General features: G+C 44.4%; 1 protein-coding gene across 1 annotated transcript in view; it reads left to right on the top strand.

The window, feature by feature from the left end:
* The window catches only part of LOC119165567 (dermonecrotic toxin SPH), a 28,600-nt gene extending 3,632 nt beyond the window's left edge, over positions 1–24,968 (top strand). The window contains exons 2-7 of the mRNA XM_037417703.2: positions 2,817–2,916; positions 6,977–7,217; positions 8,508–8,636; positions 14,167–14,298; positions 20,863–21,103; positions 24,775–24,968. Of these exons, the coding sequence (XP_037273600.2) occupies positions 2,857–2,916; positions 6,977–7,217; positions 8,508–8,636; positions 14,167–14,298; positions 20,863–21,103; positions 24,775–24,901 (930 nt within the window). The 5' untranslated portion in view covers positions 2,817–2,856 and the 3' untranslated portion in view covers positions 24,902–24,968. The remainder of the gene's footprint in view (positions 1–2,816; positions 2,917–6,976; positions 7,218–8,507; positions 8,637–14,166; positions 14,299–20,862; positions 21,104–24,774) is intronic.
* Positions 24,969–26,882: the final 1,914 nt, after the last annotated feature.

Below are 26,882 nucleotides of genomic sequence, written 5' to 3'. Positions count from 1 at the left end.
CGTAGGCTGCACGGATGAATCGCCTATGTTATTTAGGTGTATTTGAGCACAAGAGATTTCGGTAAACATTTGTTGCGGACCAGGCTTTTGGGTAAAAAAGTTTGCAGCATATCCACGGAGTGAATGATGGAAAGGGGGGCGAAGCATTCGTCCGTCCATGCGTCCATCTGTGTGACCGTCAATGCGTCTGTTCGTGCGCCCGTCCCTGCGTTCGTTCATGCATCCATCCCTGCGTCCGTTCATGCGTCCATCCATGCATCTGTCTGTGTGTCCGTTCGTCCATCTATTCAACACTCCAAGTCCCACCATCTCGCATCATTTTATCATATATTCCCCATATAGAAGCACCGCCATTCAGTGGACATTCCAAGGACTAAACGAGAGGTGGCACACGCACACTTTCTTACGGCTTGCGCTTCGGGTCTACTTCCCACCTTCAACCACATTGAGTTCATGGTATATACTAGTTCACTGTATTCATGGCCCTGCGGCCCAATGCTCGCTAAACCTTTCTAAAACCAAGGAGGTTACGCCCAGCGAGTATAGCGTAGCAACCTTTTCATGTCAGATAGTGCTCAATGTACATGCCAGTGGCTGCTAATGTGAAATGAGAGACAGGAGGATTCAGTTTTTAATTTCTTACGGCTTGCGCTTCGTATCTGCTTGCCCCCTTTAACCACCTCAAATTCATTCATGGTATATACTAGTTCATTGTATTCATGGCCCTGCGGCTCAACGCTCGCTAAACCTATCTAAAGCTAAGGAGGTTACACCCAGCGAGTATAATGTAGCAACCCTTTCTTGTCAGATAGTGCTCCATGTACATGCCAATGGCTGATAATGAGGATGGCCGCGTGCGCGTTAACTAAAAGCCGAATGTTCCTGTCTCTCATTCCCCATTAGCAGCCATTGACATGTACATTGAGCACTATTTTTTATTGTTAAACAACGCACAGAAGAAATCTCTCACCGGCACCACCTTGGAGTTCAAATGTTATACCTTGCCGGTCAAAGCGTAAGACTGGTTACATAATACGACGGGACGCGAGACGAACGGGTGCCGCTATAAGGAGCTTCGCCCCTAATATTTATTTCTTATACGTTCCCGTCATGGAAATGAATAGACCTAATTTCTGAGAGTCCACATATTCTATATTTCCTGAACCTTTTGATTCGGAGTCTTGTGGGATTTACTAGCTTGATGCAGAGCCCCCCACTCCGCGATGAAGTCACGACGATGGGACGAATGGCGAGCTTTGAACTGCTGGGATGCTAATGTACGCGACGAGTAGGGCAGACTAGAGAGATCATAAGAGCAAAAGTTTTTGAAACGTCGAAGTCTAAGTACACAGGTTTGAAAGTGTGCACGCAAACCGTTTCTTCACACCCAGCGATGATTATGAAGAAATATTTAAATGAGTGATTCTGTGCCCTAAACGGGCGGACAAAACAGAGCTGCAGTGTAGGCCACACAACATCGTGTCGCACATAAATGTGCGTGCAGCTTTGTAGGACATGACTGAAATAAACACGCCGCAATTTTTTTCATTGTCAGTAGCGAACTACGGTATGCTTCACGCTGTGTAGACACTATTTGTTGTCGGAAACGTCTGCTGGGATTGTGGTGGAGATGCTGAAGAACAATGAAAGAAAGCTGGAAGGCGTAAGTAATGCGTTTATTTGTGATAAAAACAGTTGATGATTTTGTTGGCAACAGGGGGGAGGGGGAGGGTAAATGGACACGTGATTGCCACCGCGGAGCCGAAATAGATTGGAGAACATGGTTGGCTGAATCGACAACCAGGGTCAGTCGTAATGGTGGAGGGGACACCGTAGCGGCTAATCTTCGAAGTCACGTGTACTGGAGCTATCGACTCCACAGTTTAAGCTTGTGAACCTGTGAATACAGGTTAGCAAAGTGAAGATGGTAGCCCCAAGGAGTAAGAGGGACCAACGATATCGAAGTGTAGATGTCTGAAACGAGCGTCACGAGGAAGGAATGTCGCAAGAGGGGTCGCAGTTTGTAGGGGGGGGGGGCACTTTAGGCTGTTCGCACTTGAGGGACAGCGTGACCAAAGACGAGCGCCTATATTAACACTCAGCCACAGAAGGAAAAATGATGAGCCGCTTGTGGCGCGGTATCTAAGGTGAGCTAAAGATTGTAAGACACTAGAGCCTGATCAATGGACTGGGGCCGACATGGAGGGATCAAGACGTTTAGTCGACGTACAATGAACGAGACACACGAAGGCATCAGCCAATATGACAGGGTGCTTGAGTCTGGTAAATACATCACGACGTATCGGTCCTCGCCACCAATTCCTCTCACAACGTGGTGTGTCACCTTGGTGTTCCTCGCTCTTCTTATGTAACTCACCAGTGATGTCCATGTACATATTGTGATCTGCTCGCACGAAGCAGCTTCTGAGGTAGGCCAAGAATATCTCTATTCAAATCAATTCAACGCAGTAAACAAAACCAAAGAATTATACAGAGTTTGCTTGTACATTCCTTCCTTGCCCGATTTTGAACAGTGCACTTTATTTAGCGTCGAACAGGCACAATCACCACCCAACGCGACCAAATAAGTCCTGCTGCTTGCCGACAATTATTGCCTTAATTGCACGGTATCAAAATACAATAACATACATCTATTTGCTACATTCTGTCCATTGACTACTGCGAAAACCGAGTCGTGTGATTTTATTAAGGTGTGCACGTTCTTTTGTGGCGAAACTTCTGCTAAATTACCTTGCTCGGTATTGAATATGGAAGTACTTGAACAGTTTGCTTTTTCATCATTCTTACATTTACAGATTAGGTCCGGGTGCGACTTCGACAAAGGGAATCTGCACGATGTTTGTGGAAGTTACATGCCTCTTCGTCTTTGCCAGCTTTGGCACGAACATTTGCCATGCAAGTATCTTCCCAATACACCGCAGGTGTTGCTAATTGTGCTTAAGAGACCACAGACCCCAAGAGAGAATGCGGCGGTCGTTTTTATTTTGTAATTTACGACGTCTTTTTTTTAGTGTGCCTTTACGTGGAACCGGCTAACAAAGAGAGAGATAGAGAGAATAGAGAGAGTGAAACAACTTAATTAGGTCCACAATAGACGCGAGTTAACTCATCGTCACCTGGCTAGGTCCACTCGAGGACGATCAGGTGAAACCTGACCGCCCTCGCACGGGCTTTCTGGACGGCCAGGTAATGAGAGGTGAGGTCCTGGGTCCTAATCAGCTTTTTTATTTCTTCTTGATGGAAAGGGGGACTGGCAAAAGCCCAACGAGAGTGCTACAGTTTTCAATCAGTAACACTGAGAGACCTGGCATGCCTTCCATACCCGATCTCCTGCCGTATGGCCACGCAGTGGTCAATCCAAGCCTGAAATAAGACTAATAAATGGTAAAAAGCAGAAAAAAAGAACTAACAAGGTCAAACCTAATACAAACTGTATAAATACCATGTGAGAAGTCCCAATAACTAACCTAATATCGCCAGAAATGCTTCAGAAATGTTCGGCTGATACGCGCTTCGTGTAAGAGAGGGCGCCACCCCGTCGGCAAGAGTGCGATTGGCAAAGGAACCGCTCGGCTGCCCGTGCTACCCACTGCCTCAGGTTTCACGGTAGTCAAAGCGCAGGATTAAGCGCAGGATTTAGAACTATACACCAAGGCGTACACAACAACGGCGTTACCCAGCAGGCTTTCGTTCGGTCATCTCAAGTCCCACAGTTATGAACTCTGAATACGGTACTTTCAGTCCGCCTCGGAGCATCAGCGGCTAGGGTGCTTGGCTGCTGTCCTGAAGGTCACGCGATCGATCCCTGCCCCAGCGATAACATTTCAGTGTCGGCGAAATGTTAGAAGCTCGTGCACTCCTCGATGTCAGTGCGCGTTAAAACACGCCACATGGTAAAAATTTCTAGAGCTCTCGACAACGGCACCCCTCGTAATCATATCATAGCTTTGAGAGTCAAAACCCCACATAATAATAATAATAATAATAATAATAATAATAATAATAATAATAATAATAATAATAATAATAATAATAATAATAATAATAATAATAATAATAATAATAATAATAATAATAATAATAATAATAATAATAATAATAATAACAATAATAATAATAATAATAACGTACAGAATCTTCCCTTTTCCGTCTTTTAAGAAGATTTTCATATAGTTGTGTATACTCCCTTTCATTTTTCACTTCCTTCCCATTATTATCTTGTCTTTTTATTCTTCCCATTTTGCGCTGATTTTTTTCGTGCGTTTTCACTCTAAATGTATCTGCTTTTTCTGAAGAGTGTCTGTATTGTGTTGTTATTCGTACTGTTTTATTTTGGTATGTGTCTGCACAAAATCCGCACTGTTGTTCTAGGGCACGTTAAATTATTATTTATTAATCGATTGATTAAGGCACCTTTAAAATATTGGACGTTATCAAAAGTATTGCACCATCTCCCGCTAAAACAAACAATGTATAGATGCAAAGCAATGGGTGCTAACGCTCACACTGGCGACGGCGTTGACGCTTGCGCTAATCGCAGAGTTGCGCAGGAGAAGAACCTAGTGAGGTGACAAGCATTGAGTGTTGGACCGGTGTTTCCTACTAACGCATGTAAATCGCTGCTAATGCACAATGAAAAACAGGAGGCTCCAATCGGACGCAGAGACCCGCTATCCACTTTTAGTTAACGCGCACGCTGCGATTTTTTAATTCTTCAAGAAGGAAATGAAAATCTCCCACTGGCACCACCTTGGAAGTCAAAATGTAGCGCCTATACAAAAGGGGTAACCAGTGCAAGGTAGTGCAGCGCGAGCAGTGGGTTTTGTCATCAAAACCAGTGCAAGAGGCCTACGGCACGGCTTGATGCTCTCCCATAATAGAGTACCTAGTACTCTAAATCGTTCACAACTTTTTCTATGTGCCTCTAGTTGTGTATGCGGTCACATGAAGTATGAGGCACACGAGATGGCTTTCTACTCTCCCATAGTAGAGTACCGACAAGTCTAAGTCATTAAACAGTTTCTCTAAACACACAAACCCGCTTGCAGACACTGTCTGCGTCAATGTTTTGAAGTGAGAGATGGCATCATAGGAGAGGAGGGGGTGCGCTTGCGCGAAGAGGGTGGAAGTGTCGCGGTGGTGTTCCTTAGAGGAGAGAGAGGGGGAGCCAGCGTAAACTAGCAGACGCTCCCTACCTCGGCGTCGCGAGGCGAGGGAGGGTGTCGTAGCAAAGGAGGTGGACGGGACGCGCATGCGCAGTAATGGTGAATTTACACTTGAGAAGTGAAGAGAAACGAAAACGCCACAGTGGCCTGGAAACCACGACCGCGTGCGTTGGAGATGTTCACATTCGTCTGCCCCATCCCGCCGCCACTGCCATCGATACCTTGACAACTAATTAGATTTTGCCTGCTTTCTGAGAACTAATGTTCGTACCGATTTTTACTTATTCACGCAAAGTAGTGAAAAGAAACGGCTCGCACCTTTTCAAACGTTAATTTGGGAGATAAGCCTGCAGAAACTGCACGAGCGAACGCACCGGCAGCGGCGGCGGCGGATGCAGCTGGCTGTACACAAACGCGAGACACGTTGGGGCATGCGGACTCGCTCCTGCTGCACCGTCTGATTCCAGAGTTCTCTACGATCGTATTCCGAACCAGGCTTTCGATGAACGCATCCTTATTGAGGCCATGAAGCTTCGTCGTGCTGCACGGGTAGTTTACGATTTGAGCCGATGCGAGCCACCGCCGACGCCTGTGCCGCCATGTTGAATCGGCGGCCGGCTGCTTAGGTCACGTGGTTTGATTTAGCGCAGCCAAGGCTATGAAGCGGAAACCGGATTTGGTTTCGCGTAGCGGGAAAATTTGTGTCGGAGCGATTCTTGCGCGCCGGCCGCGCGGCGTGGTTTTCCGGGCGCTTGGGCGGCAAAACGAGCCAGTTTCCTTAAAGTTTCACCGGTTTCGCTCTCTTCAAAGTTCGAGGCCAAGTGTGAACGCGCCCTGAAGGTGGACAAGCCGCACAGCGGGTTGAGCTCGACAATAGGACAGAGAGGAAAAGGAAGGCCGGGAGGTCAACTAGATAATGGCATCTGGTTTGCTACCTAGTACTGGCGGTGGGAAAATAGGGGCAAGAAGAAGGGGGTAGATAGAGAGAGAGAAAAGAAACGCACGTGCACTCAGGAGAAAACGGAAACACACACGGGAAGGGCATTCTGGCTACAGCCGTTTAGAAATCGACAACAATATACCTTGCATTTAAGAATGCAACCAAGACCAGCAGAGAAGACCAAAAAGAGGACTTCGAGCCCCTTACCGACTACTGTGGGATCCTGGCAGCTTACAGAGAAGTAAAGAAAGCCCTGCGGCACCCGCACCGAGAACTTTCGCGTGCGGAAGCAGTAAAGTTCCGACAGTTGCAAACCGAGTACGTGCTGACACCGGCTCCGGCCCTGCACGTGTGACCCGACATGTTCGTGGACTAAAGTGCAGTGTGTGCGAACGTGAACTAGCTACTCTCCGCCACATCATGTGGGGAGGGTGTAGCAGTGCTATGCACAGTGGGAACGGGCAGTGTCAGGACGCCCCGAAGAGGTGAGAGCGTGGATACGCACCGAAGACCTCAAGACGCAACGAAGGGCCATTCAGCGGCTTGAGGAGGTTTTGGCGAAGCGACAGAGACAAGGAGCCGACGACCCATCTAACGGGTGCGGAGGTACCCGAGTAACTGTCGCCTAGTCGTAGCACAACACCCTCGAGGTCTAGGCTCTGAGATTATCCGACTCTAATAGCTGTAATCTTCAGATAAGGAGCATCCACGCCCTGCAAGGCCGGGGACTTTCTACACGCCGGATGTATAAATAGGTGATATTTCTCCCTCTCTCTTGCTCTCTCGACTAATGCTGGACAGAAAGTGGAGGAGTTTAAATTATTTATGACACTCTTCTGGGAAATTGCAGGCCTCTGCTTCCACTGGGCTGCGTCCTTTCTATGTGTTCGGTCCCATGGTGAACAGTTTGGAAGACGTGGACAACTTCATGGGCCTTGGCGTGAATGCTATAGAGGCTGACCTCAATTTTGCCTCAGATGGAACGCCACAAAAGTTCTATCATGGATGGCCGTGTGGCTGCCACCGCGACTGCGAGAAGTCCGCGGGAGTGATTACCTACCTCTCCTATTTAAGAGATGCCGTCAGTCAAAGTGAGTGGATCGCGATGAAAGCGAATATAAGTAGGTCGCGAGAAATCTAACGTCACTTTACCAATTTTACTGGTAATCTAATGGAGTGGCAAAAAAAACAACAAAACTTCCGTTGACGACGCGACATTTCAAAACGTAGTAGGTATTCACCATGTAAAATAGCTAGAAGCTGGGCTAGGATTAACGTTGTCCTCCCTCTTCAACCTAATGCAATAACGCATAAGAGCTCACTTTGCAGAAACTGTGGTGTGGGGGGAATTGGGTGTGAGCGAAAAAATGGCTTTGTCCATAACCAAAAAATTGTGGGGAAAGCAATAAAAAATAAGAATAAGGATCCCTTGCCCTCAAGGAGTCACGACAGCGGCAAGTCCAGTGCTTGCACGTATTTCAGAAAAAAAAATTGAATAGAGTCATCGCACTGCACAAGGACACAGGTTAACGGATGTGATATGGCATGACAGAAGCGCGCAACCACACAAGGCGTCACACTGTGGTTGGCGCAACTTCTGAAGAGGGGAGAGGAGTGGGTTAAACAACGGGTAAAGTGGGCGGCAGCTACGAAAGAAAGTCTCTCTTTCGGACAGATAACGATGCAGCTGCGTTCATTTTTTTTCACTGGGATTTGTTCCAGTCTTTACCTTTCTAGTCTCTTATACTCTTGTTCTATATGTCTGTGTGCGTTCTAGTGTCACTTTTCTTAATGCCATGTGAGCTATTTAAATAACAGTTATTGCAGATGTTTCATATGCTTCGCTTGTTGCATTTCACATGAATGCTGGAGTTTCAACCATTTCGATCCTCGCTTTGTAAGATATTGCTTTTCTGTGAAAAGAAATTTGTGCTAATATTCCTCTGAAGTAAAACATAATAGAAACTTCCCAGTTCATCCGTGAGATATTTTCTACAGCCCATATTCATCCTTAAAACGTTATATAAGGAATACTTTATTGTTCTAATAAATCTATCTTACCTAAGCATGAGTTATCCATAGTTTCTTTGTGTTCTGTAAACCTGTAATATTGATTCCTTTTATTTTATTAATCCGGCTATAGTGAGTATGTTTTAAATGTAGTCCTGAATGTGTACCGTGAGGAACAAACGACTATTCTTAAATACACCTATTTAACTTTCACATGAAAAAAATCACCAAGCTACTTCAAGCACTGCACATACAAGTACCCTAAAACGAGTGCACAAACATTTATTAGGAGGTGTGCTTTTTAATGACATTTATATAATTGTTGAAAAATTTTGCTTGTATTTTGCACTGCATGGACTCGTGCACGCTAGGTGGCAAGTTTGCAGGTAAGCTGCAGCTGCTTTACGTCGACACCAAAACTGGAAGCCTTTCTTCTGGCACGAAATACCAGGCCGGCATCAACCTCGCCAACAGCTTGATCAACACTCTTTGGAACAATGGTTGGTTGTTACATTTATTTGTACCTCGGGGCACTCATGCTATTTCGTTAATGTATTTTCTAAAAGGGAAGCTGCATATGGTACATGTTTTGAAATGAAGGCGAATAAATCACGATCAATAAGTAATAACTATTGCTAGTCACACATAGCCTCTGACTACAAATATTATCATTGCGATTCTTTAACGGGTATTCCTGTGAGCCAGAGGGAGGGGACTCATAAGTGAGTTCGCCGACCTATAAGGCACGCTCAGGAGAACACATTTCTTCAACGCCTGTGATCTGCCCGATGGCAAGGCTTTCATTGTCAGAGTATTGCTTATATATTTTAAAAAGCGGCGCCGGATAGAATCGATAACACACCATAAAAACGTTTCCGAGTCGATTAAACATTCATAGAAGTGCATCAATGTGTATCAGTGATTCCTTTAGAAGAGAGAACGCAGTATTGTACGATTGCTAAACACAGTGAATGCGGCTACGGTTTAGCCGAATCATGAATGAATAGCATCATACTCTTCTATTTAGAACAAAGGTATGCATATATCTTTTCGTCCGTTATTAAGACTATTTCTATTTAAAATCCGGGGTTGGTGGACGCTGAAATCATTGGTGAATCTAGTGGACAGAATAGTGGATATGGTGGAAATAAGAGTGTATATGCTGGAAGCTGTAGTGGTCATAATGGTTGATTTTGGCGAGAGTGAAAAAAAAAAGGACCGAAGATGGTGTTGGTGGCGGCGAGCCTATGGTGGCGATACTAGAAAATGCCCGGTGATGGTAGCGATGGAAAACGTATTTAGCGTATGGCTTGGTAAGAAGCTCGAATACGGCGGCGTGATGGAAGCTTGGTGGATGACGCTGGCATGATGTGAGAGCACATGGCAGTATGTGAAAGTAGATACTTGTACAGTTTCACTCTGGATTGCGCAGATAAATATATTTACGGTTGAAAAAAAAAACTAAAGCTGGTCCTGACACTTTCTAGAACAGTTTTTTTTCTGCCTTTGAGGTGTCAACAACGCCTTCATTTTTGTGCAGCGTAGAATGCGGCCATGAATGTTTACATTTCGTGCACATACTTATATCAGTTTGGCGTGTGCATTGTGTTGCTTTGCTGTGATGTTTAGAAGACTAGTGGTGTTGTGATGAACAGCGACAGTGAATGTGTTACATCGCTACGCAGTGTGGAGAACTAAATGAGCTCTGGTTCGCAATTGCCCCTTCTATTGGTAGATCTGAATACAGCTACCACATGATGTCGCCATGCTAGGAATGCCAATCTGGCAATTCTCGCAGAATTAATTACCCAAGCCTAACTAAATTTAAGTTAAGGGCGTGTGGGGCTAAAATCCACAAAATTTTACCTTCGACATGCGTCGAGACGAGCCCCAGCGAGTGTGACTTCCACCATTCTGTTCTACCACCATGATTTCCACCGAAGGTTAGGGGCCAAACGACTGAGCCCGTCCAAGTTTCATCGGCGCTTCTGTGTTTCAGATTTTTGGCGCTTCTGTGTTTCAGGGCGCCCGTGGCATTAGTAAACCTAAATGAAGCATTTTTTTATTATCTACGGTGTCCACGCAAAAAGTGACGAACATCGATGCGACGCGGTTCCAGCACATGTAAATTTGTATGCTTACTTGACCATTATGAAGGAATAAATTTTCCGGCAACTACACTTGTTTTCGCCATGCCGTTATGTAGTTGTTGCTAAAGCGATAGAGCTACAAGTCAGTGCACTGGCACTAGTGCGTTATATGTTGCGCAAAAAAAACATCACAATTCTCAACCAGTTGTGTGCGCGTATTTATCGAGTCAGACTGGAGACGTCATAAAGCCTGTGCAGATGTCGCCCATTAGAACGAGCGAGAAACACGCACAAAATTTCACAGTAATTGCCAGTATTTCTATCTGCTCCTCAGTTCAACTGATTATCTTTTTGCAGTTAGGAATTTTTATAAAAACATAGCGGTGTTGCGGTATCGCAGTGGCAATTGTTACAAGCAGAAGTTGTTTGTGTTTAATAAATGCAAAAATATTGGTAGTAAGCGTCAATGCCGCCTGTCTCCTGTACGCAACATACAGAACTGAAGTTGAACGGTCAATTATTAAGCTGACTAGTCATTTTACAGTGAAAAATGCACATGTCTGCATGGCGCTGTTAAAACTTCACCTCTCTTGTTTTAGTGACTGTTAGCATTGCAGCGATCCCCAGAATCACATACACAGTGAAATATTAGCACAGTGAAATGTTCACCGTTAACTAGACTGCACATATTTTCAAATAATTGAACCCGCTTTTAAGCCTCATTTAATGCATACAGGTTGATAATTTGCGACGGCACGCCACGCAACACGAAATTGCAGGATATGTACATGCCTTCAGTTTGAACATTGGTACTAATTTACTAATTCCTAAATAGGGTAGACTCTTTCTAAAAAAAAAAACAACGACCCGCAGAACGGCCTATTGCTTGTGAAACGCAAGCGCTATAGTCGGACAGGAAGGGCCGTAGGGCCTTCTCAGTGTGTTGGTCACTCTTGATCTTTGTCGCCTGAATAGCGACAAACTCAATTAATTTTCTTTTAAAATGTCGGCGTAGTTACGCTGGCTTCCAGAGAGACCTAAGACCAAAAACATTCAATGTTGTGAAGATAGGTTGCTCTGAGTGCACCATTATGACTATTTACAATATGTTTACTGTCTCTTGTGATTACCTCTTGTGGTCACTGTTCGTGGTGAGGCTTCTCTTGTAGCCTTCATTGGAGGTTTCACAACGCCAATAGCGTTGTCAGATGTTTACTACAAAATTTTTGCTAAGGTGTAAGTTAATTGGTTAGAGTGTTTGAAATCAGTACTGATTTTCAAACCAGACACGTGTAAACAGGGCTCGGTTCATACAAACAGGCAATGACATCCCTCCAACACTTGTTAAGTATTGCTACAGTTATCAAATACAGCTTGCTATACTGCAGGTAGACCTTGCCAATGCTTTTGACCATGTCTATCATTCCTTTCTCTTTTCCCTTCAGAAGCATGCAAATGTAATCTGTTTTGTGCTGGAAGGCGTTAAACTTTGTTGCAATGATTGTTCAACTCCGCTAATTATTAATGGCCATCTGTCAAACCCGTTACCTATTCGCTCCTCAGTAAAACAAGGCTGCCCAATGTCCCCACAGCTATTTGCACTTGACCTTGATTTTCTGTGCTTTAGCGCAATACAATCAAATCGTATTGACCCCATCAATATAACAGGGAATGCAATTAAGGTATTGGCTTATGCAGACAACGTAGCCTCTTTTGTTACGACAAACGAAGTGCTGAGAATGTATTATCATCATTATGTAAATTGGGCATTGTATCGGGAGCTCATTTAAACTCATCTGAAAGTTTAGGACTATGGTTTGAATTATGGGGTAGTACGCCCGACCAGTTCGCAGGACTCATTTGGACTTGTATTGTAACAACGTACTTTATAGTGTGCCACTATATGGGTACAGATTCAGTGCGCGGAACTAGAAAAAGCACGTTACTAAGCTTCAATGACAGGCCCAGGCTTATCTTTCAGATCACCTTTCCATCCGTGGGAGAGCTGAACCTTGCAATAATTATTTAGCTAGAAATCTTTTCTATGTATTGCAACTCATTCACTGCCCGCGATCTTACATACAGCATTTTCACCAGACTTTCGCACTTTTCGTGTGGTCTTCGACTTTTGAACTAATGAGATGAGGCAACCTATTCAGGCAAGTAATAGATGGAGGGCAGCGGATTAGTTAATTTATACCGATGGCAAACAGTTTTATTGTTCTGTTTTTTTTTGTGACAACTTCTATTCCATAATTTGACCATTCTTGCGGATTACATTTGTTATTGTTTTACCTGACTTGATTGTTTCTTCATATTTCTCTGCACGCCTGCATTTGTTGGCATTTATACATTAAATTAAATTGTTCGGTTTTTTAAGTCTACGTTTCCATAAAATACTTAAGCAGGAAACTCTATAGAAATTTCTTATCCATGCTTTTTTTCACCTCCGCTTTAGCGCTCATTATATTCCGACCTTCTAGGGCATGATTTACTAAAACGAGTGCAGAAAACGTATATTATTAAACTTCATACAGATAGGCTGCAGGTAAAACCACGATTGCAAAAGAAGAGCATATTTATTTTTCCGTTATTTGTCATTTCTGCGCCGTACTAGAGATAAAAGAAGACTGCTTTATTAGCTGCAGAGATGCCCTTCTGTATTGATGTACTCTTTAACACATCATTGAAAAGATTTTAGCATTGATTAACTTACTATACGTTATCTTCTCCGAACATGTCTTGATGAAGTGCCCTTTGATATGTTATTTCTTATCGGACTGCGTAGTCTGAGGAAAACGTGCGTGCAAGACCGTAATGCAGAGCCAACGACTGCTTCAAGCATGCATTTCACGCGCATGGCTCTTCATCTGAAAGACATCTAAGAACAACTTTATTTCAGACCAGACTGGCACTTCATCCTAAGAGGTGTTCATCCTTACCAAGCCCTTGAAGAACATTTTCTCTTTTTTGGACTTGCTTAATATATGTGTTTGTAAGCCTTTGAATGCTTGTGCAGTAGTTATGGGATTATTGTCGCTGAGTGAATGCATTCTTATATGCCGAAGTAAATGTTACGTTTTCGAACATGCGTTATAACAAATACCTCGAAAGAAAAGAAAAAGTCAGCATGGCGCAGTGATTAGAGTGTCAGGCTGGATATCCGAAGGTTCACGTTTGAATCTCCGTGGTTGCATTTTCCTTTTTTTTTTCGCGCCAACTCGAGCATTGATATCTGTGCAATTATTTTTTATGGCTCCTTGTCACGGCGTGTTTAACGCTACAGAGCCATTTTGCACTCCGCCATTGCTGACACTCCAGCATCTCCAGCATACACCGTGAGCCATCAATATTTCCTTCACCATAATCCACCACAACGGATGGCGGAATCCACTATTCGTATGGTGGGCATATTTTACGTAGGGTGTAGATGTGTCATGTTACATAAAATTGATTATAATAATTATGGCTGGAGATTTTTCGCGATAAGTCTATGATTTTATTATGAGGAACATTGTCGTGAAGGGCGCGAGAGATTAGGACGCCGCATAAATAAATATCCAACGTAATGACAAAAGGACGTGGTCACCTGCGTGATCGACTATTTTCTCGCTCCTCACCAGAAAGGGAAGATTGTACCTACAAGTAAATTATAAACAAACTGGGACTTGTCTTGTAAAAGTGAATTTTGTTTTTGTGAAATTTGCTTTGTGACCTTTGTTGGCTCTGGAAATCATGAAAGGAACATGACCACTTTTTCTTGACTTGGTCATCTCACCAAATACAGTCTCTGGGGTCTTCAGCGTGAGATTTTTAAAATTATTTACTATTGATAAACTTATTTCTTTTTATTTTCTTTCTTTTTCTTCTCGAAATATGTTTCTTTCAATAATAAAATTTGTGAGTAGTTTACATCAACAAGCACATTTCGTTTTCCAAGGCACAATACCATCCGAGAACATGCTGAACGTCATCCTGTCGGTGTCCTCTACGCTGGACAAGGAGATCCTCTCGGGAGCATTCGACACAATCAAGCGAGCCGGGAATTCATCATTATTTCTCGACCACGTGGGTAAGTCAGGCAAATTTTAGGATTCAAAAAAACATGGTAACGCCAATGTCACACGGGTAAATTTGATAGCGATCCGTATCGGACATCTCAATGCCGTTGGTGTGGCATTTACCAGTGTGTATACTTATCTAATTGCAATTTCCAGCCTTGTAGCACACAAGTATTGTTGCTGAGAGCAGACGACTCTAGGTCACTGGCACTCACTGCACATGCTACCCGACTCATCGATGCGCTCTAGAAGTCAAACTAAATCTTTTTGATTCAGTACCCCTGTCAGAAAAAAAAAAAGATCCTTGATCCTTTGAATAGCCTTATACTGCTACCCGAAGACGGCTTTAAGCTTCTGTTCTACCCATGAGAGTTCATGTTGTTTGTGTGCAAACTAACTCTCACTTCTTCTTTATCATATTCGTGTTTTTCACCTCTCCATGCTTTCTGTAATTTCCGCTTTTCCCACCACACATGCATGGTAGATAACCAAGCTAAAGCTTGAACAACATCCCCGTATTTTGTCCTAGTGTCTCTCTGTCTCTCTCTCGGTCGTGATCAATACCTTGTTCACTGCTCCATTATTATCATCATCAGCGTAAGTATGCCCAGTGCAGGGTAAAGGACTGTCCCATGATTCGCCAATCAATTCGTGCTTTTTGCTGCCACGTTATACTAGCGAACGTTTTCATCTCATCGGCCCGCCAAACTTGCTATCTTCTTTCGTGTGTTTGCCTTGTCTGGGATCCAGTAAGTTCCCCTAATAACCAGCGGTTATTCTGCCTACGCGCTACTTTCCTGGTCCATGTCCATTTCTTCTTCTCGATTTCCGCTATGATATCCTTATCCCTGGTTTGTTCCCTGACGCACTCTGCTTTCTCCTTGTCTTGAGGTTCATCATCTTTTTCCTTTCCATCGCACGCTACGCCGTCCTCAATTTAAGCTGAACCCTCTTTGTAAGTCTCCAGGTCTCTGCTCTGTAGCTAAGTACCGGCAAGATGCAGCTGTTATACACCTTCCTCTTGAGGGATAGTGGCAAACTGCCTGTCATGATTTCAGAGTGCTAGCCAAATGGGCTCCACTCCATCTTATTCTTCTAGTTACTTCAATGTCGTGGTTCGGCTCCATGGTTACTACCTATTCTAAGCAGACATGGTCTTTTACAACTTAGTGCACTACTACCTATCTCGAAGCGCTGTTATCTTCCGAGGCTGTTGTACGTTACTTTCATTTTCTGCAGATTATTTTAAGACCTGCTTTTCTGCTCTCTTTGCCTAAATCCATAATCTTTAGTTGCTATCCGTAATCATTAGTTGCAATTCGTCGCCTGAGTGACTGAGCAATGCAATGTCATCGGCGAAGCGCAGACTATTACTCTCCATCAACTCTTATCCCTAACTCTTCTCCATATCACAGCCTAACTCGGATGAAACTTTAGCCCAGGCGTCAGTCTAATCAGGATTCAAGATTTATATAGCGATGCGAAGATCATGGTTGGCTTAATCACGGTCGTCTGTGCCCACAATCATAAGTGCCCTCGTGATATCGGTAGCAGTAGGGGAAATCCCATAAGTATTTCGTGAAGTGAATGAATAGTTATTCATGCACATATGTGGTACAAACCAATATGGTATGTTGCAATCGTTCTTTTCTATGCACAGCAGCCACCGACTATCTGACTTCAGCCATCATCAAAAGAATACAATTTTGTGTCCACCGAAGAACGAAGGCTTATCTAAATAATCCACCCACATTCTTCTACTTGAGTTGATTCCATGTTACTCCCCCAAAGTCAAGTTGGTCGCACTACTTCCCGAATCCTCGCTCTTGAGCTCCCTTCACACCTCATACTGCTAGTTCCGTGGCTATAGCTTACCATCAGTAACTTGTCGTAAACAGGACACCACTTGCCCAGGTTAATTGTTTCCTAGTATGGTTACTATAATATCAGGTACCCCATATTTTTTCTGCTCCACTCGTATATGTATTACTATCTTTCGCAGTGGCGCTTGCCAATTTTTGTTCCTTTGCACGCCGTTTCATACTTAACTTCTACTCCAGTTTCGTAAGCCCCGCCATGGAGGTATAGTGCCTAAGGCACTCGGCTGCTGACCCGCAGGTTGTGGGATTGAATCCCGGATTCAGCGGCCACATTTTCGATGGAGGCGAAAATGCTGTAGGCCCGTGTGCTCAGATTTGGGTGCACGTTAATGCACCCAAAGTATTCAAAATTTCTAGAGCCCTCCGGTACGGCGTCTATCGTAATCACATAGTGGTTTTGGGACATTAAACTCTGGATATTAAGAATAGTATTATCAAGTTTCTTATGCTCCTCGCTTCGTTGCCATATGTTAGCAGAGACGAGATACAACGGTCGTATACACTGTCAGCTTTAGTGACGGCTGTTTGCACGCTTGCTTTTTACTGCCATAGTACCTATATGAACACTCATTTGAATTTCGCCATAGCCATCACCATAATTTTCCGGGTATGTGGGCATTTTTAGGTATCTGTATATATAAAGAAGCATGAAGAAGAAATAAATCACGAGAAAAAACAATACAAGACATCCGATGGGGATTCGAGCCAGCGAACCCTCACTCCGCAGCGCATTTCTGAAGAGACCTGAGCCAGGGAGCAATTTTTAACGCGATAGCGTGAAAAAGCTCGTTTCACTGAAATTCCGGCGTCGACTTTGTTTGCTGTAAAAAAAAGTTATCATTTTTGCGTCAACAAAAATTTTAGAATTATAAAAGTACAATAAATAATAAAACATTGTGGGTCTACGTGGGGATCAAACCGGGGCTGTTTGCATAGCAAGCGGGTGTTGTACCACGCAGCCACGTCTGCGCTTGTGATTCTAGTGAAAATAACTTCCCCTGCTTGGAAATGCATTGAAAGTAACTTTCATGCTTCACAAACATATGTGTCTCTTATACATGATTTACAATACAACAGCAATTGTTGCCGTAACAATGCGTGGTAAAAGCGTGCAGTGCCATTGGGCATCAAAAGATGGAATTGTAGGTGACGTGACGGTGTCCGATGTAAACAGGCTGTCGTCACAGGTTACATGAAAGAGCAAGAAGTACAGGGAGCGAGGTGCCGAAGTAGAGCAGCGGCCGTGGCGTGTACCAACATTCTACGTGCGTCTAGCCACGAGCCACGATCGCTCGTCATCTTTTTCTTTAGCCACCTGGCCACACAGAAAAAGAAGTGAGCCACGTGGCTCGTGAAGCGCGAGCCACGAGATAGTGAACGGCTCAGCTCCTGGCCTGGTTGGACGCTCCAGTGGCGGCTCCAGCTTCGCCTGCGTCCTGAATAAAAGCTGTGACCTAGGCATAGGCTCATCGACGCCTTCTCACCTCTTCTTCCTTCACATATGATGACCCTGGACCAAGGGGCAAGCGACCGGCGCTGCACCGCGGTCACTGAGCTTTGTGACCATGTTCCAGTCAGCTCAATCCATGTAGCCACATATTGACCAGCCTCTACCACTGTTCCGCCCCACCGACGTCGAGTGATGGTTCCAAGTGTTCGAAGCTGCCCTGGAGCTCAACAGCATGTGGCTTCAAGAATTCATGTTCGAGGTCCAGGAGTATGTTCTTCCACCAGACATCAAACTACGCCTCACCTATTTTCTTGCAGCTACCGCCAATATCACGGACTACGGGACGCCGTTTTGCAGTTTTGTGGTCCTGAACAACACCTCCAACAGTGTACTGACCGAGAAAAGGCGCTTCTCTATCAATCGCGATCGAACCTTTTTCCGGAGTTCGCAGTTCCCAAAAGCAACACCACGCCGTCGACTATGCCTCCCACACTATGGCCAGTCCAGATTATTGTCCTGCCAACAACCACCGGCTGCACAGGTGACGGATATCACCTAGCCACTTCAAGCAGCCCATCGACCGAAAGGCCCACCACCCCAGTGTCTCCGCTTCCTGTCTCCGAGGTGTTGTTTCTGCCGCCAGAGCCACTTCCACCTCTCTCTTTGGCATATTGGACACCGGTTACAGCTTCGCGCTCCATCGAATTCCTAGCAAAGACTTGTCCTGCTGCACTGACTCCCGAATCGCCGATGACAGATTAGCCAGCTGATCCACCTGGTGACTTCTCGGGCACAACTCTTCTATGTTTTCACCCGCTTTAGGGCGAGGAATTTTAAGGCCCTTATACAGCTGGTAATTACAATCATTGTCACATCTCTTGTTCCATGAACTGGCGCTCTTTCGCCATTAAATGGCCCTTGCGCCACAAAGCACCAAACATCATTATCATTCTCGGGCACAACTGCCAAGCCTCCCACTAGGATGGGGATGACAGCGTACAACGCACCGGGCCAGACAGGCTTGGAAGCACCCGCGCATGCCCCAACAGACACGCAAGCAGTAAATAAGCATGCTCCCCTGCCCGCGTGCTGCTCGTCACCAGACTCTCAAGGGAATACCACAAAAACTGGTTCAAAGTCGAGTCTTACCGCGGCGTCTGCACCTCCTCTGCGTGACATCCTCTTAGATAAGGCCCGGACATGCCAGTGGCCAGGCCCCGGAAATGCAAGCGCCTTGGCTCCTAATGTGCCAACACCCGGCCACGACCTCGCACGTCGTCGAGTTGTGACTCGGTGACATAATCGTACCTAAAGCCAAACGCCCGGGCAGCTTTGCACCCGCCCTTTCAAAGTACCCGAGAATGCAGGCATCCACCGCAAGAAGGCCGAAGTATGGCGAAGGCACCTTTTTAGACGTCGTGAAATGCGGAAAAAGGCTCCACACATTAGCAGTCGGCATTGCGGCGACGACGTCGTGCGCAGCACCAGCAACATGAACGCCACATTTCTAGCGCCACCTCGACATTTGAGGTGCAGCCGACCACCTACGCTAGGCATCAAGGTAACATTACTACGCCACGCTGCAGCAAATGTCGGCTGGTGTCCGCATGCATTCAGCATGAATGTCACGCAACGCGCCATTTGGCGTCAGGTCATCGCCAACAGTCACGCGTGCGTTGTAGGCACGTTACTTGCGTCCCGCGCCCATACGGACGACCACCCTTGCTTCCAGCAGTCTCCGTCCCTCGCAACCCTCACCCGCTCCGCTGCTTCCAGTGCTTGTCGCCGGAACTGTTAAAGATCCGACGTTTTTTTTTTCACAATAACCACTCGGATTTCCCCACGGGCAATCCATGGACTGTCGCTCATGTAATAGTATCTGTCTCTATTGGTTCTCATTTTGTACACGCTTTTGAAATCGCGCAAAGCGCTATAGAGATACAGCCTATGACACCACGCCTGTTTTGGCCAGCTGCCCGCGCATAAAAAGAAGTGAGCCACGTGGCACGTGAAGCGCGAGCCACGAGATACAGAACGGCTGAGCTCCTGGCCTGGCTGGACGCTGCACCTGCGACTCCGTCTACGCCTGCGTCCCGAATAAAAGCTGTGGCCTCGACAAGGGCTCATCGCCACCGTCTAGTCTCTCCTTCCTCTACAGAATGACCATAATGACTTCTTAGCTTCAAGCCAGTCACCCACTACATGAAGCACACATGCTACCACACCCTAAGACCACGTAGTGGGTGCATAGCAAGTTCGAAAAGATTTGTCGCACTAATTGTTTCAAGTACACACTGGGAAAGGAATATTCCTATCGCGCTCAACTCCTGAAGGCGAAGCATAAGGGTCCCCCACTTTTTTTATTACCTGAAGTTTACAATTTCCTGCCGTAGCAAACACACGTATTCGACACACAAATTGCATGGCAAGAAAACAAGCGTAACAAATGTGATGTGATTTAGAAAAGTATACTTGTCGCAGACTCAAAACTGTTTCAGTGAAACCAGGGCCTCTAACATAGAGGCTATATTGGATGCACAGGGGCTGCTCCACGCTCCACACTTTAAAAGAAGATGTAATGTGTAACAGCATCGGGGTCGGAATTGCCAACACTTTCAGCGCGTTTCTCAAAGACAAAGTCGTTACAACTGTGACGGTTGCTAGTTCACGCTTGTTTTGTGTACACATGTGTGTTCTCTTCGAGTGTCATTTGTGCTTCAGCGACACTTATCGAGCTGTTTGACGCAACTCGTGTGACATTTCAATTTCTCGCTATAGCATTTTGCACTACATGTAGGTACACAGATGCAGATAGTTTGAAGAACACGCAGTAATCTGATCTTTCACTTCGAGTAGGTGTTTCAGCTGAACTGTATAAGGGTGCACTTCATTTTAAACACCATGAAATGAGAATGTTATCATATATAAAAAGTTTAGGGATGGTTCATTTTTTTTCAATAATTCACAGATGGTAGCAATACACATATGACTTGTGCGACTCTTGTTTAGTGCTTGACATTTATTGGCGTTGATAGATCGCAATTACTGTTATTGCACGCAAAAGGCTTGAAGAAACATGGTATAAGGAACGTGGTACACAAGGAACAGTACTATGTGCAATATATGCCAATGGATGTTATTTTTCTCCTTTTTGAATTGTTTCTTTCTGTAGTGAAAAATGCTACAACTGCCGTAGGCAAAAGCTTAAGCAATTGCTGCACATCTCAAAATTGTTTGGTTCACAGGTTTTGACATCAGTGGATACCAATTGCTAAGTGTGATCGCCGATATATACGAAGAGCTGGGTATCCAGCAACATCGTTGGCAAGGTGATGGCACGACTAACTGCTTGATTGACATTTACTGGGAAGTACCTACTAAAGCTGCGATATCACGACGAACTGCGGCCAACACGACGGATGATTACGTGGACAAGGTGTACGTCTGGACTGTCGACAATGCGTCGACCATGCGTCGGTTCCTCAGGTATGCGCAATAAGTGGTGTTCAGGAGGTTACAGTGCAATTCATATGAGTTCTTTCTTGCGAAGCTGGTTGGCGTAATATCAGCGTAACGTATCTATTTATATTAGGGGAGATATCGGCGAAAGTAAGTTCACGAGCGCAAGTTCTAGTTCGTTTATTAGTCCACCACAACATGGCCAAGGTGCTCCACAAAATACAAAAAGATATTGGCGCAACTGAGCCACATACAAAGACACCTTTGACGAAAATGGAAAATAATATCTTGTGGCCGCTTTGACTTTCTGGCTAAAACACTTCAGCCCACTAGTACGTGAACGCGAAATGGCAGATGCCATGTACTGTGCGATGAGGATGTATTTATAGAACACAATATGATGTAAATATTCGGAGCCCTTTAAAAGGTGTTCTTCCTAATCATCGGCTGTTAATTTATGCGAGTTCACACCCCAAAACCACTGAGGCTATGAAAGGCGCCGTAGTGTGCTAGTGCAGATAACATTGACCACCTGGGCTCTTTCGTAGCATGCACTGACAATGAAGAGTATACAGAACTATAGCACTCAGCCCACATCAAAATGCATCAATGCACCAATGACAATATGTTAAATTTTCTTCAATTTACTAACGAAGAGCCATCAATGTACACTTACATGAAGAATTCCGTGCCTCAGATAGAGTGTCTGTTACAAATGCAAGAGGGAAATTTCACTGAAAAAGGTGCCTTGATAAGATGTCAATGCATCAAGCACCAACCATTATAACTAACTGAGTGTGTTAGGAAACAGCGTTGAGGTTTCAGCCACATAGTTTCATAAGTTAAAAAGTGCTTTTGCAACTATATTTTAGCTAAAGAGAGCTAAGCAAGCCTAGTCAATTAGGTGGCTGTTTGCTTGCCAAGATGACCACGCCAGTTGAGTCGCTGTTGGAAAAAAAATGGAACTGGTTTCATGCCTGAAAAATACAACTTAACAGCGCAGCTAGCAAGGAAGCGCCACCGCCTGGCAAACGCGCATTGACTTTTGTCTGCATCTTGTTTATTTACATGTTTTCTTGTTTATTGCAATAGCATAGTCGATGGTATTACCTCTCACATTATGTTATTCGCAGATGATTGTGTAGTGTTCAGAGTGATGAAATCGCACAAGGATGCTGAAATTCTGCAGCATGATCTGTACCGAATATCAACGTGGTGCCAAAAATGGAAAATGAGTCTAAACGTCCGTAAATGTTGCTGTGTATCATTCACCAACCGGATTAGTAAGCTAGACACAACATACGAAATAAATAATTAAATAATTAGCAATGAATCCTATTATAAGTACCTGGGCGTCTATTTTTCCGACGATTTCAAGTGGAATAAACACATTGACATAACTGTGACCAAGGCAGGCCGGATGCTATACTTCATACGCAGAAATTTTAGGCAAGCTTCACAGACCGTGAAACAAACCCTTTATCTCTTGTACGTAAGACCTATTTTAGAGTATGCTTGCGTAATCTGGGATCCCCATCAGCAGTACTTGATTGACGCATTGGAAAAAGTTCAAAACCAAGCAGCCAGATTTGTTAGCAACAACTATAATTCCTTTGCAAGCATCACAGAAATGAAACGAGCATTGAAATGGGGGACACTGATGGTAAGGAGGCAGAAACTCAGGCTTAAATTTCGTCATTGTATATATTATAATGGAAATGCCATTAACCCTCTTGATTATCTGCTCACACCAACGTACGTCTCTAATCGTCAAGGCCATTCACGAAAAATATTAGAATACCGTTACAAAACCCACTCTTTCGGTAGTTCTTTTTTTGTAAAAACAATACAGGAATGGAACCATCTACCGGATGATCTCGTCCATGACTCTGATAATGAATCCTTTTTTTTTCTTCTTTGTAACAACTCCTACAATATCACTGCCACTGAGAATGGTTTGCTGTCTCGAAGCGTGTGCGTGTTTTCAAATGCATGACTGTGACGTTGTTTTGACACACCGATATTTGAGTGTTTTTTTCTCTTAAAATATTTTGAGTGCTGTTTTATTTGTTAAATTTATTGTTTTGATTGAAAACTATGTAGTTAAATTATTATGTGTACCTCCGCTACGTAATGCCTCACTGCGATGTAGGTGAAACGTAAATAAATAAATAAATGTGCTATTTTCGCGCATCGTTCATCATCATTACATCTTTTAAAGACGATAGTCTTTCTTGGGGACCTACGACGCAAAACGTTTTGGCCTGTCTGTCTGTCTGTCTGTCTGTCTGTCTGTCTGTCTGTCTGTCTGTCTGTCTGTCTGTCTGTCTGTCTGTCTGTCTGTCTATTCATCTCTTTTTTCGCCGTTAACGGTACCCTGAACGACACCAAACGATACCCGAAACGGCCGACCACATCCGCAGCGCCCACCAATAATGCTCAAGATTCAGCGTTCATAGTTGAGCGATTGCCAATTAGGAAGCACTAATTGCTCATATCTGAGGCACCATAAGAAGACGTCAATATCGTGTACGTGTACATTTTACTAGAAAATGCATACATGTGTATTTCTAAGGACCATAGCGTTTATCACGCTGCGCTGAACATGCAACGCTTGTACGAAAAGGCAAGTGTTTTCAACGCTTCGCTAAGACAACACAGTGGTGGCACCTACCCATCGCCTTGCGTTCTACACCTTATCACCTCCGAGAGGGGCGCACAGGGCGCACGCACTTCGCTTTCCAAGATAACTACCAGATAGCGCTCATGTCTCACGTGAGACGTGACTTGATGCGCTCGTTCGCCTCCACTGCACGCTTGAGGCACTCTAACGAGGCGTCTCCAGAATATCATTCACCGATTTTCTTGCGCAGAACACCAAAACAACTTTTTGCTCACTCTCTCCAGACGCAATACTATCGTCTTTCGACGACATTTGCAGTGTAACATGCAGATACGGGGCCATTTTTTCCTACCGCTTTCTATGGTATACGTTACATTGTTAAACAGCGCCCTAGCCTTTCTCTCCTGTGTTATCTCTTTCTCAGCAATTTATCAGTCCTGTTGCCCATCAGTAGTTTCATTTCCCATCCTCTTACTACGCTATGCTATACAAGGCTATGTCGTCATAGTTTAGTTGATACTTCAAGTAATTGATTGACTGATTGAATGATATGTGGTGTTCAACTTTCCAAAACTGCCATATGATTATGAGAGACGGCGTAGTGGAGGGCTCCGGACATTTTTATCACTTGGGGTTTTTTAACGTGCACCCAAATCTGAGCACAAGGGCCTACAACATTTTTGCCTCCATCGGAAATATAGCCGCCACAGCCGGGATTTATCCTGTGACCTGCAGGTCGGCAGCCGAGTACCTCAGCCACTAGACCACCGCGGCAGGGCTTGATACTACAAGTGGCTTGAGCGTAACGGCTGTTCAAAAGACGGGAGTGTGCTGTGCATGCTCGCATGATACTCTGTGCGGTGTTATTATCACAATAAAAACAACATATGGGTTTGCCCGGGATGGAATTATCAGCAAACCGTAAGAATCATTACATCGGCGATTTCGCAGTGAGAAATATAGAATGGTCTGTTTTCATTAAAATGGTATTTGGAACATCAACCGATAAACACAGTCATATATTAAGTGATGCTATGTTGACTACCTATGAAAGTTTCGCCTAACTTTATTGCAGGTTGAAGATAGATGGTATGTTTACGAACCAGCCAGCAACTCTTCTGAGTGTCCTCCAAGAAACAGAGTTCTCGACGATGTACCAGCTTGCCACTGCGCAGGATAGCGCATGGAAGCGTATTGTTTGAATAAAAGCTTTTGTTCGACGTAAAACAAATTACATGTGAGCTCAAGCCCCATGATTATAAACAACTTGCCAACTCGAAAAACATGATTTTAAACGATTGTTCGGGTTTGGTGTCCCAAAACCAGGATATCATTGCGAAGGTCGACGTAGCGGAGGGCTCTGGAAATTATTCCCATTCGGGGTTCTGTATACAAGATGCTATCCACGGCAACGCGGGTAGCAATAGTGCCGTGTACCGTATTGCTCGCACTAGGACGTCTTCTGCTCTCCCATAGTACAGTACCATGAACCCTAAATTGTTAAACCAGTTTTTTCTAAACACACCGCACCTCTGTGTCTCACTAGAATGGCTTCTAGCGATTCGCCTTTACTGAAAGTTGACTGCCTCTGCTGAGATTGGATCTTGCGCCTTTGAGTCAGCAGTAAGACACCGTTACCATTAAATAACTGTTCCAAACCATTCGCCAGCCTCGCTGAGTTGCGTTGCGACATACTAATGGTGAATTCATGCTCCGATTCTTTGGTTGAAATTGTACACACCTTATGCACTTGCAGTGTGCACAAGGGTTTGTAGAAGTGGATGCATGGCACCGCAAAGGAGTTCTGCGGAAACCTGCAGGGGGGGGGGGGTTAAGAGTTAAAAAAGGAAAGAAAAAGCAAGCGCGGGTTTGTAGCATGGCATGTAGCACAGCGAAAACTTTACAGAGAATATTATAGCTAACGAAGACCCTCCATTACTGCGTCGTCAGTCAGTCATTGGTTCTCTTCAACGGCAACTTATTCATTCAAGTTGAACTACCTTGCCGCTAATAAAGTTACTTGGAAAAAAATCAACATTATTTTATTTCCCATTTAAGTAACTATCTGTCACTTAACTTGATGGCCAGTGTTCATAGGGAACAATTGTAGGGCAATATAATAACCGGCACGTCTATAACACAGAAAGTTATAGTTTCAAACAATTTGACATCATTTTCTTATTATTTTAGTAGGAACAACTGAACAGGGAGTGCGTAAGACGCGCATAAAAAGCTACCACATTGTGATGTCAGACCCAGGCATCGCATGACGAAGAAAACGGGAATTTCACAAAGAGGGACTTTGTGACAACGTCTTGTGATAAAAAGCGGCCAATCGTCTAACATGAACAAACGGGCCGACCACCTTGCAATTCGAAGTGATCTTTATTTCTCAGTGCTCTGCAAATATTTTGAACACCCGCTCTTACACATTGCAGTTCTAAATAACGATAGGACCCGACAGATGGAACCACGTCGTGAGATAAGCGGGGTAAGCAGTGGAGTGCCTCAGACAGGCTGGCCGACGTTTCGATTGAAGGACCTATCTTTGTCAAAGGCGCCTTCTATCTAACAACCTTGAAACTAACACGCCAAGGCTCTCAAGGCTCCTTTGACAATGATAGGCCCTTCTATCGAAGCATCGAACAGCCTGTCTGAGGCACTCCACAGCATATCCTGCTTGTCCCACATCTTAGTTCTAGTAATTTAGGAAGCTTTCATGTGAGGTAATGCATCACAAACCTGAAGGGATACAGAAAAAAACTTTTTTCCGCCAATATTTTCAGTCAAATAGATTAATTGGATCCTAAAATCTGCTGACCACTCTATTCTTAAAAGATACTTCTGCGTACTGACATAAAATACATTCGCTACATATGATGTAAGCGGTCCCTTTTTAATGGTAATTTCTGCGCATCAACAAGTATACTTTTGGAGGAATCACTAAATTTATAATGCTTACAACTCTGTTGGCTTTCTCATTTAAGCTAGCCATTTGTAGGGCAGTGCGAATAAAATCTCCCACTTGTTTTTTCCCATGTATTGTTTTTCTACATAAAGCTACTGAATCGAAAGCAGTCACGCTTTTATTGTGATCGCGTTGATGTCCTTCGAAGCGGTTTCGGCAGTTGCTTTCATGGTATCCTGAAGTATGTAACACATAAACATGTTGCAATTGAACAT

This window comes from Rhipicephalus microplus, chromosome 9 (assembly GCF_043290135.1).
Source record: "Rhipicephalus microplus isolate Deutch F79 chromosome 9, USDA_Rmic, whole genome shotgun sequence".
Taxonomy (NCBI): Eukaryota; Metazoa; Arthropoda; class Arachnida; order Ixodida; family Ixodidae; genus Rhipicephalus; species Rhipicephalus microplus.
This window is presented reverse-complemented; position numbering and strand designations above follow the sequence as displayed.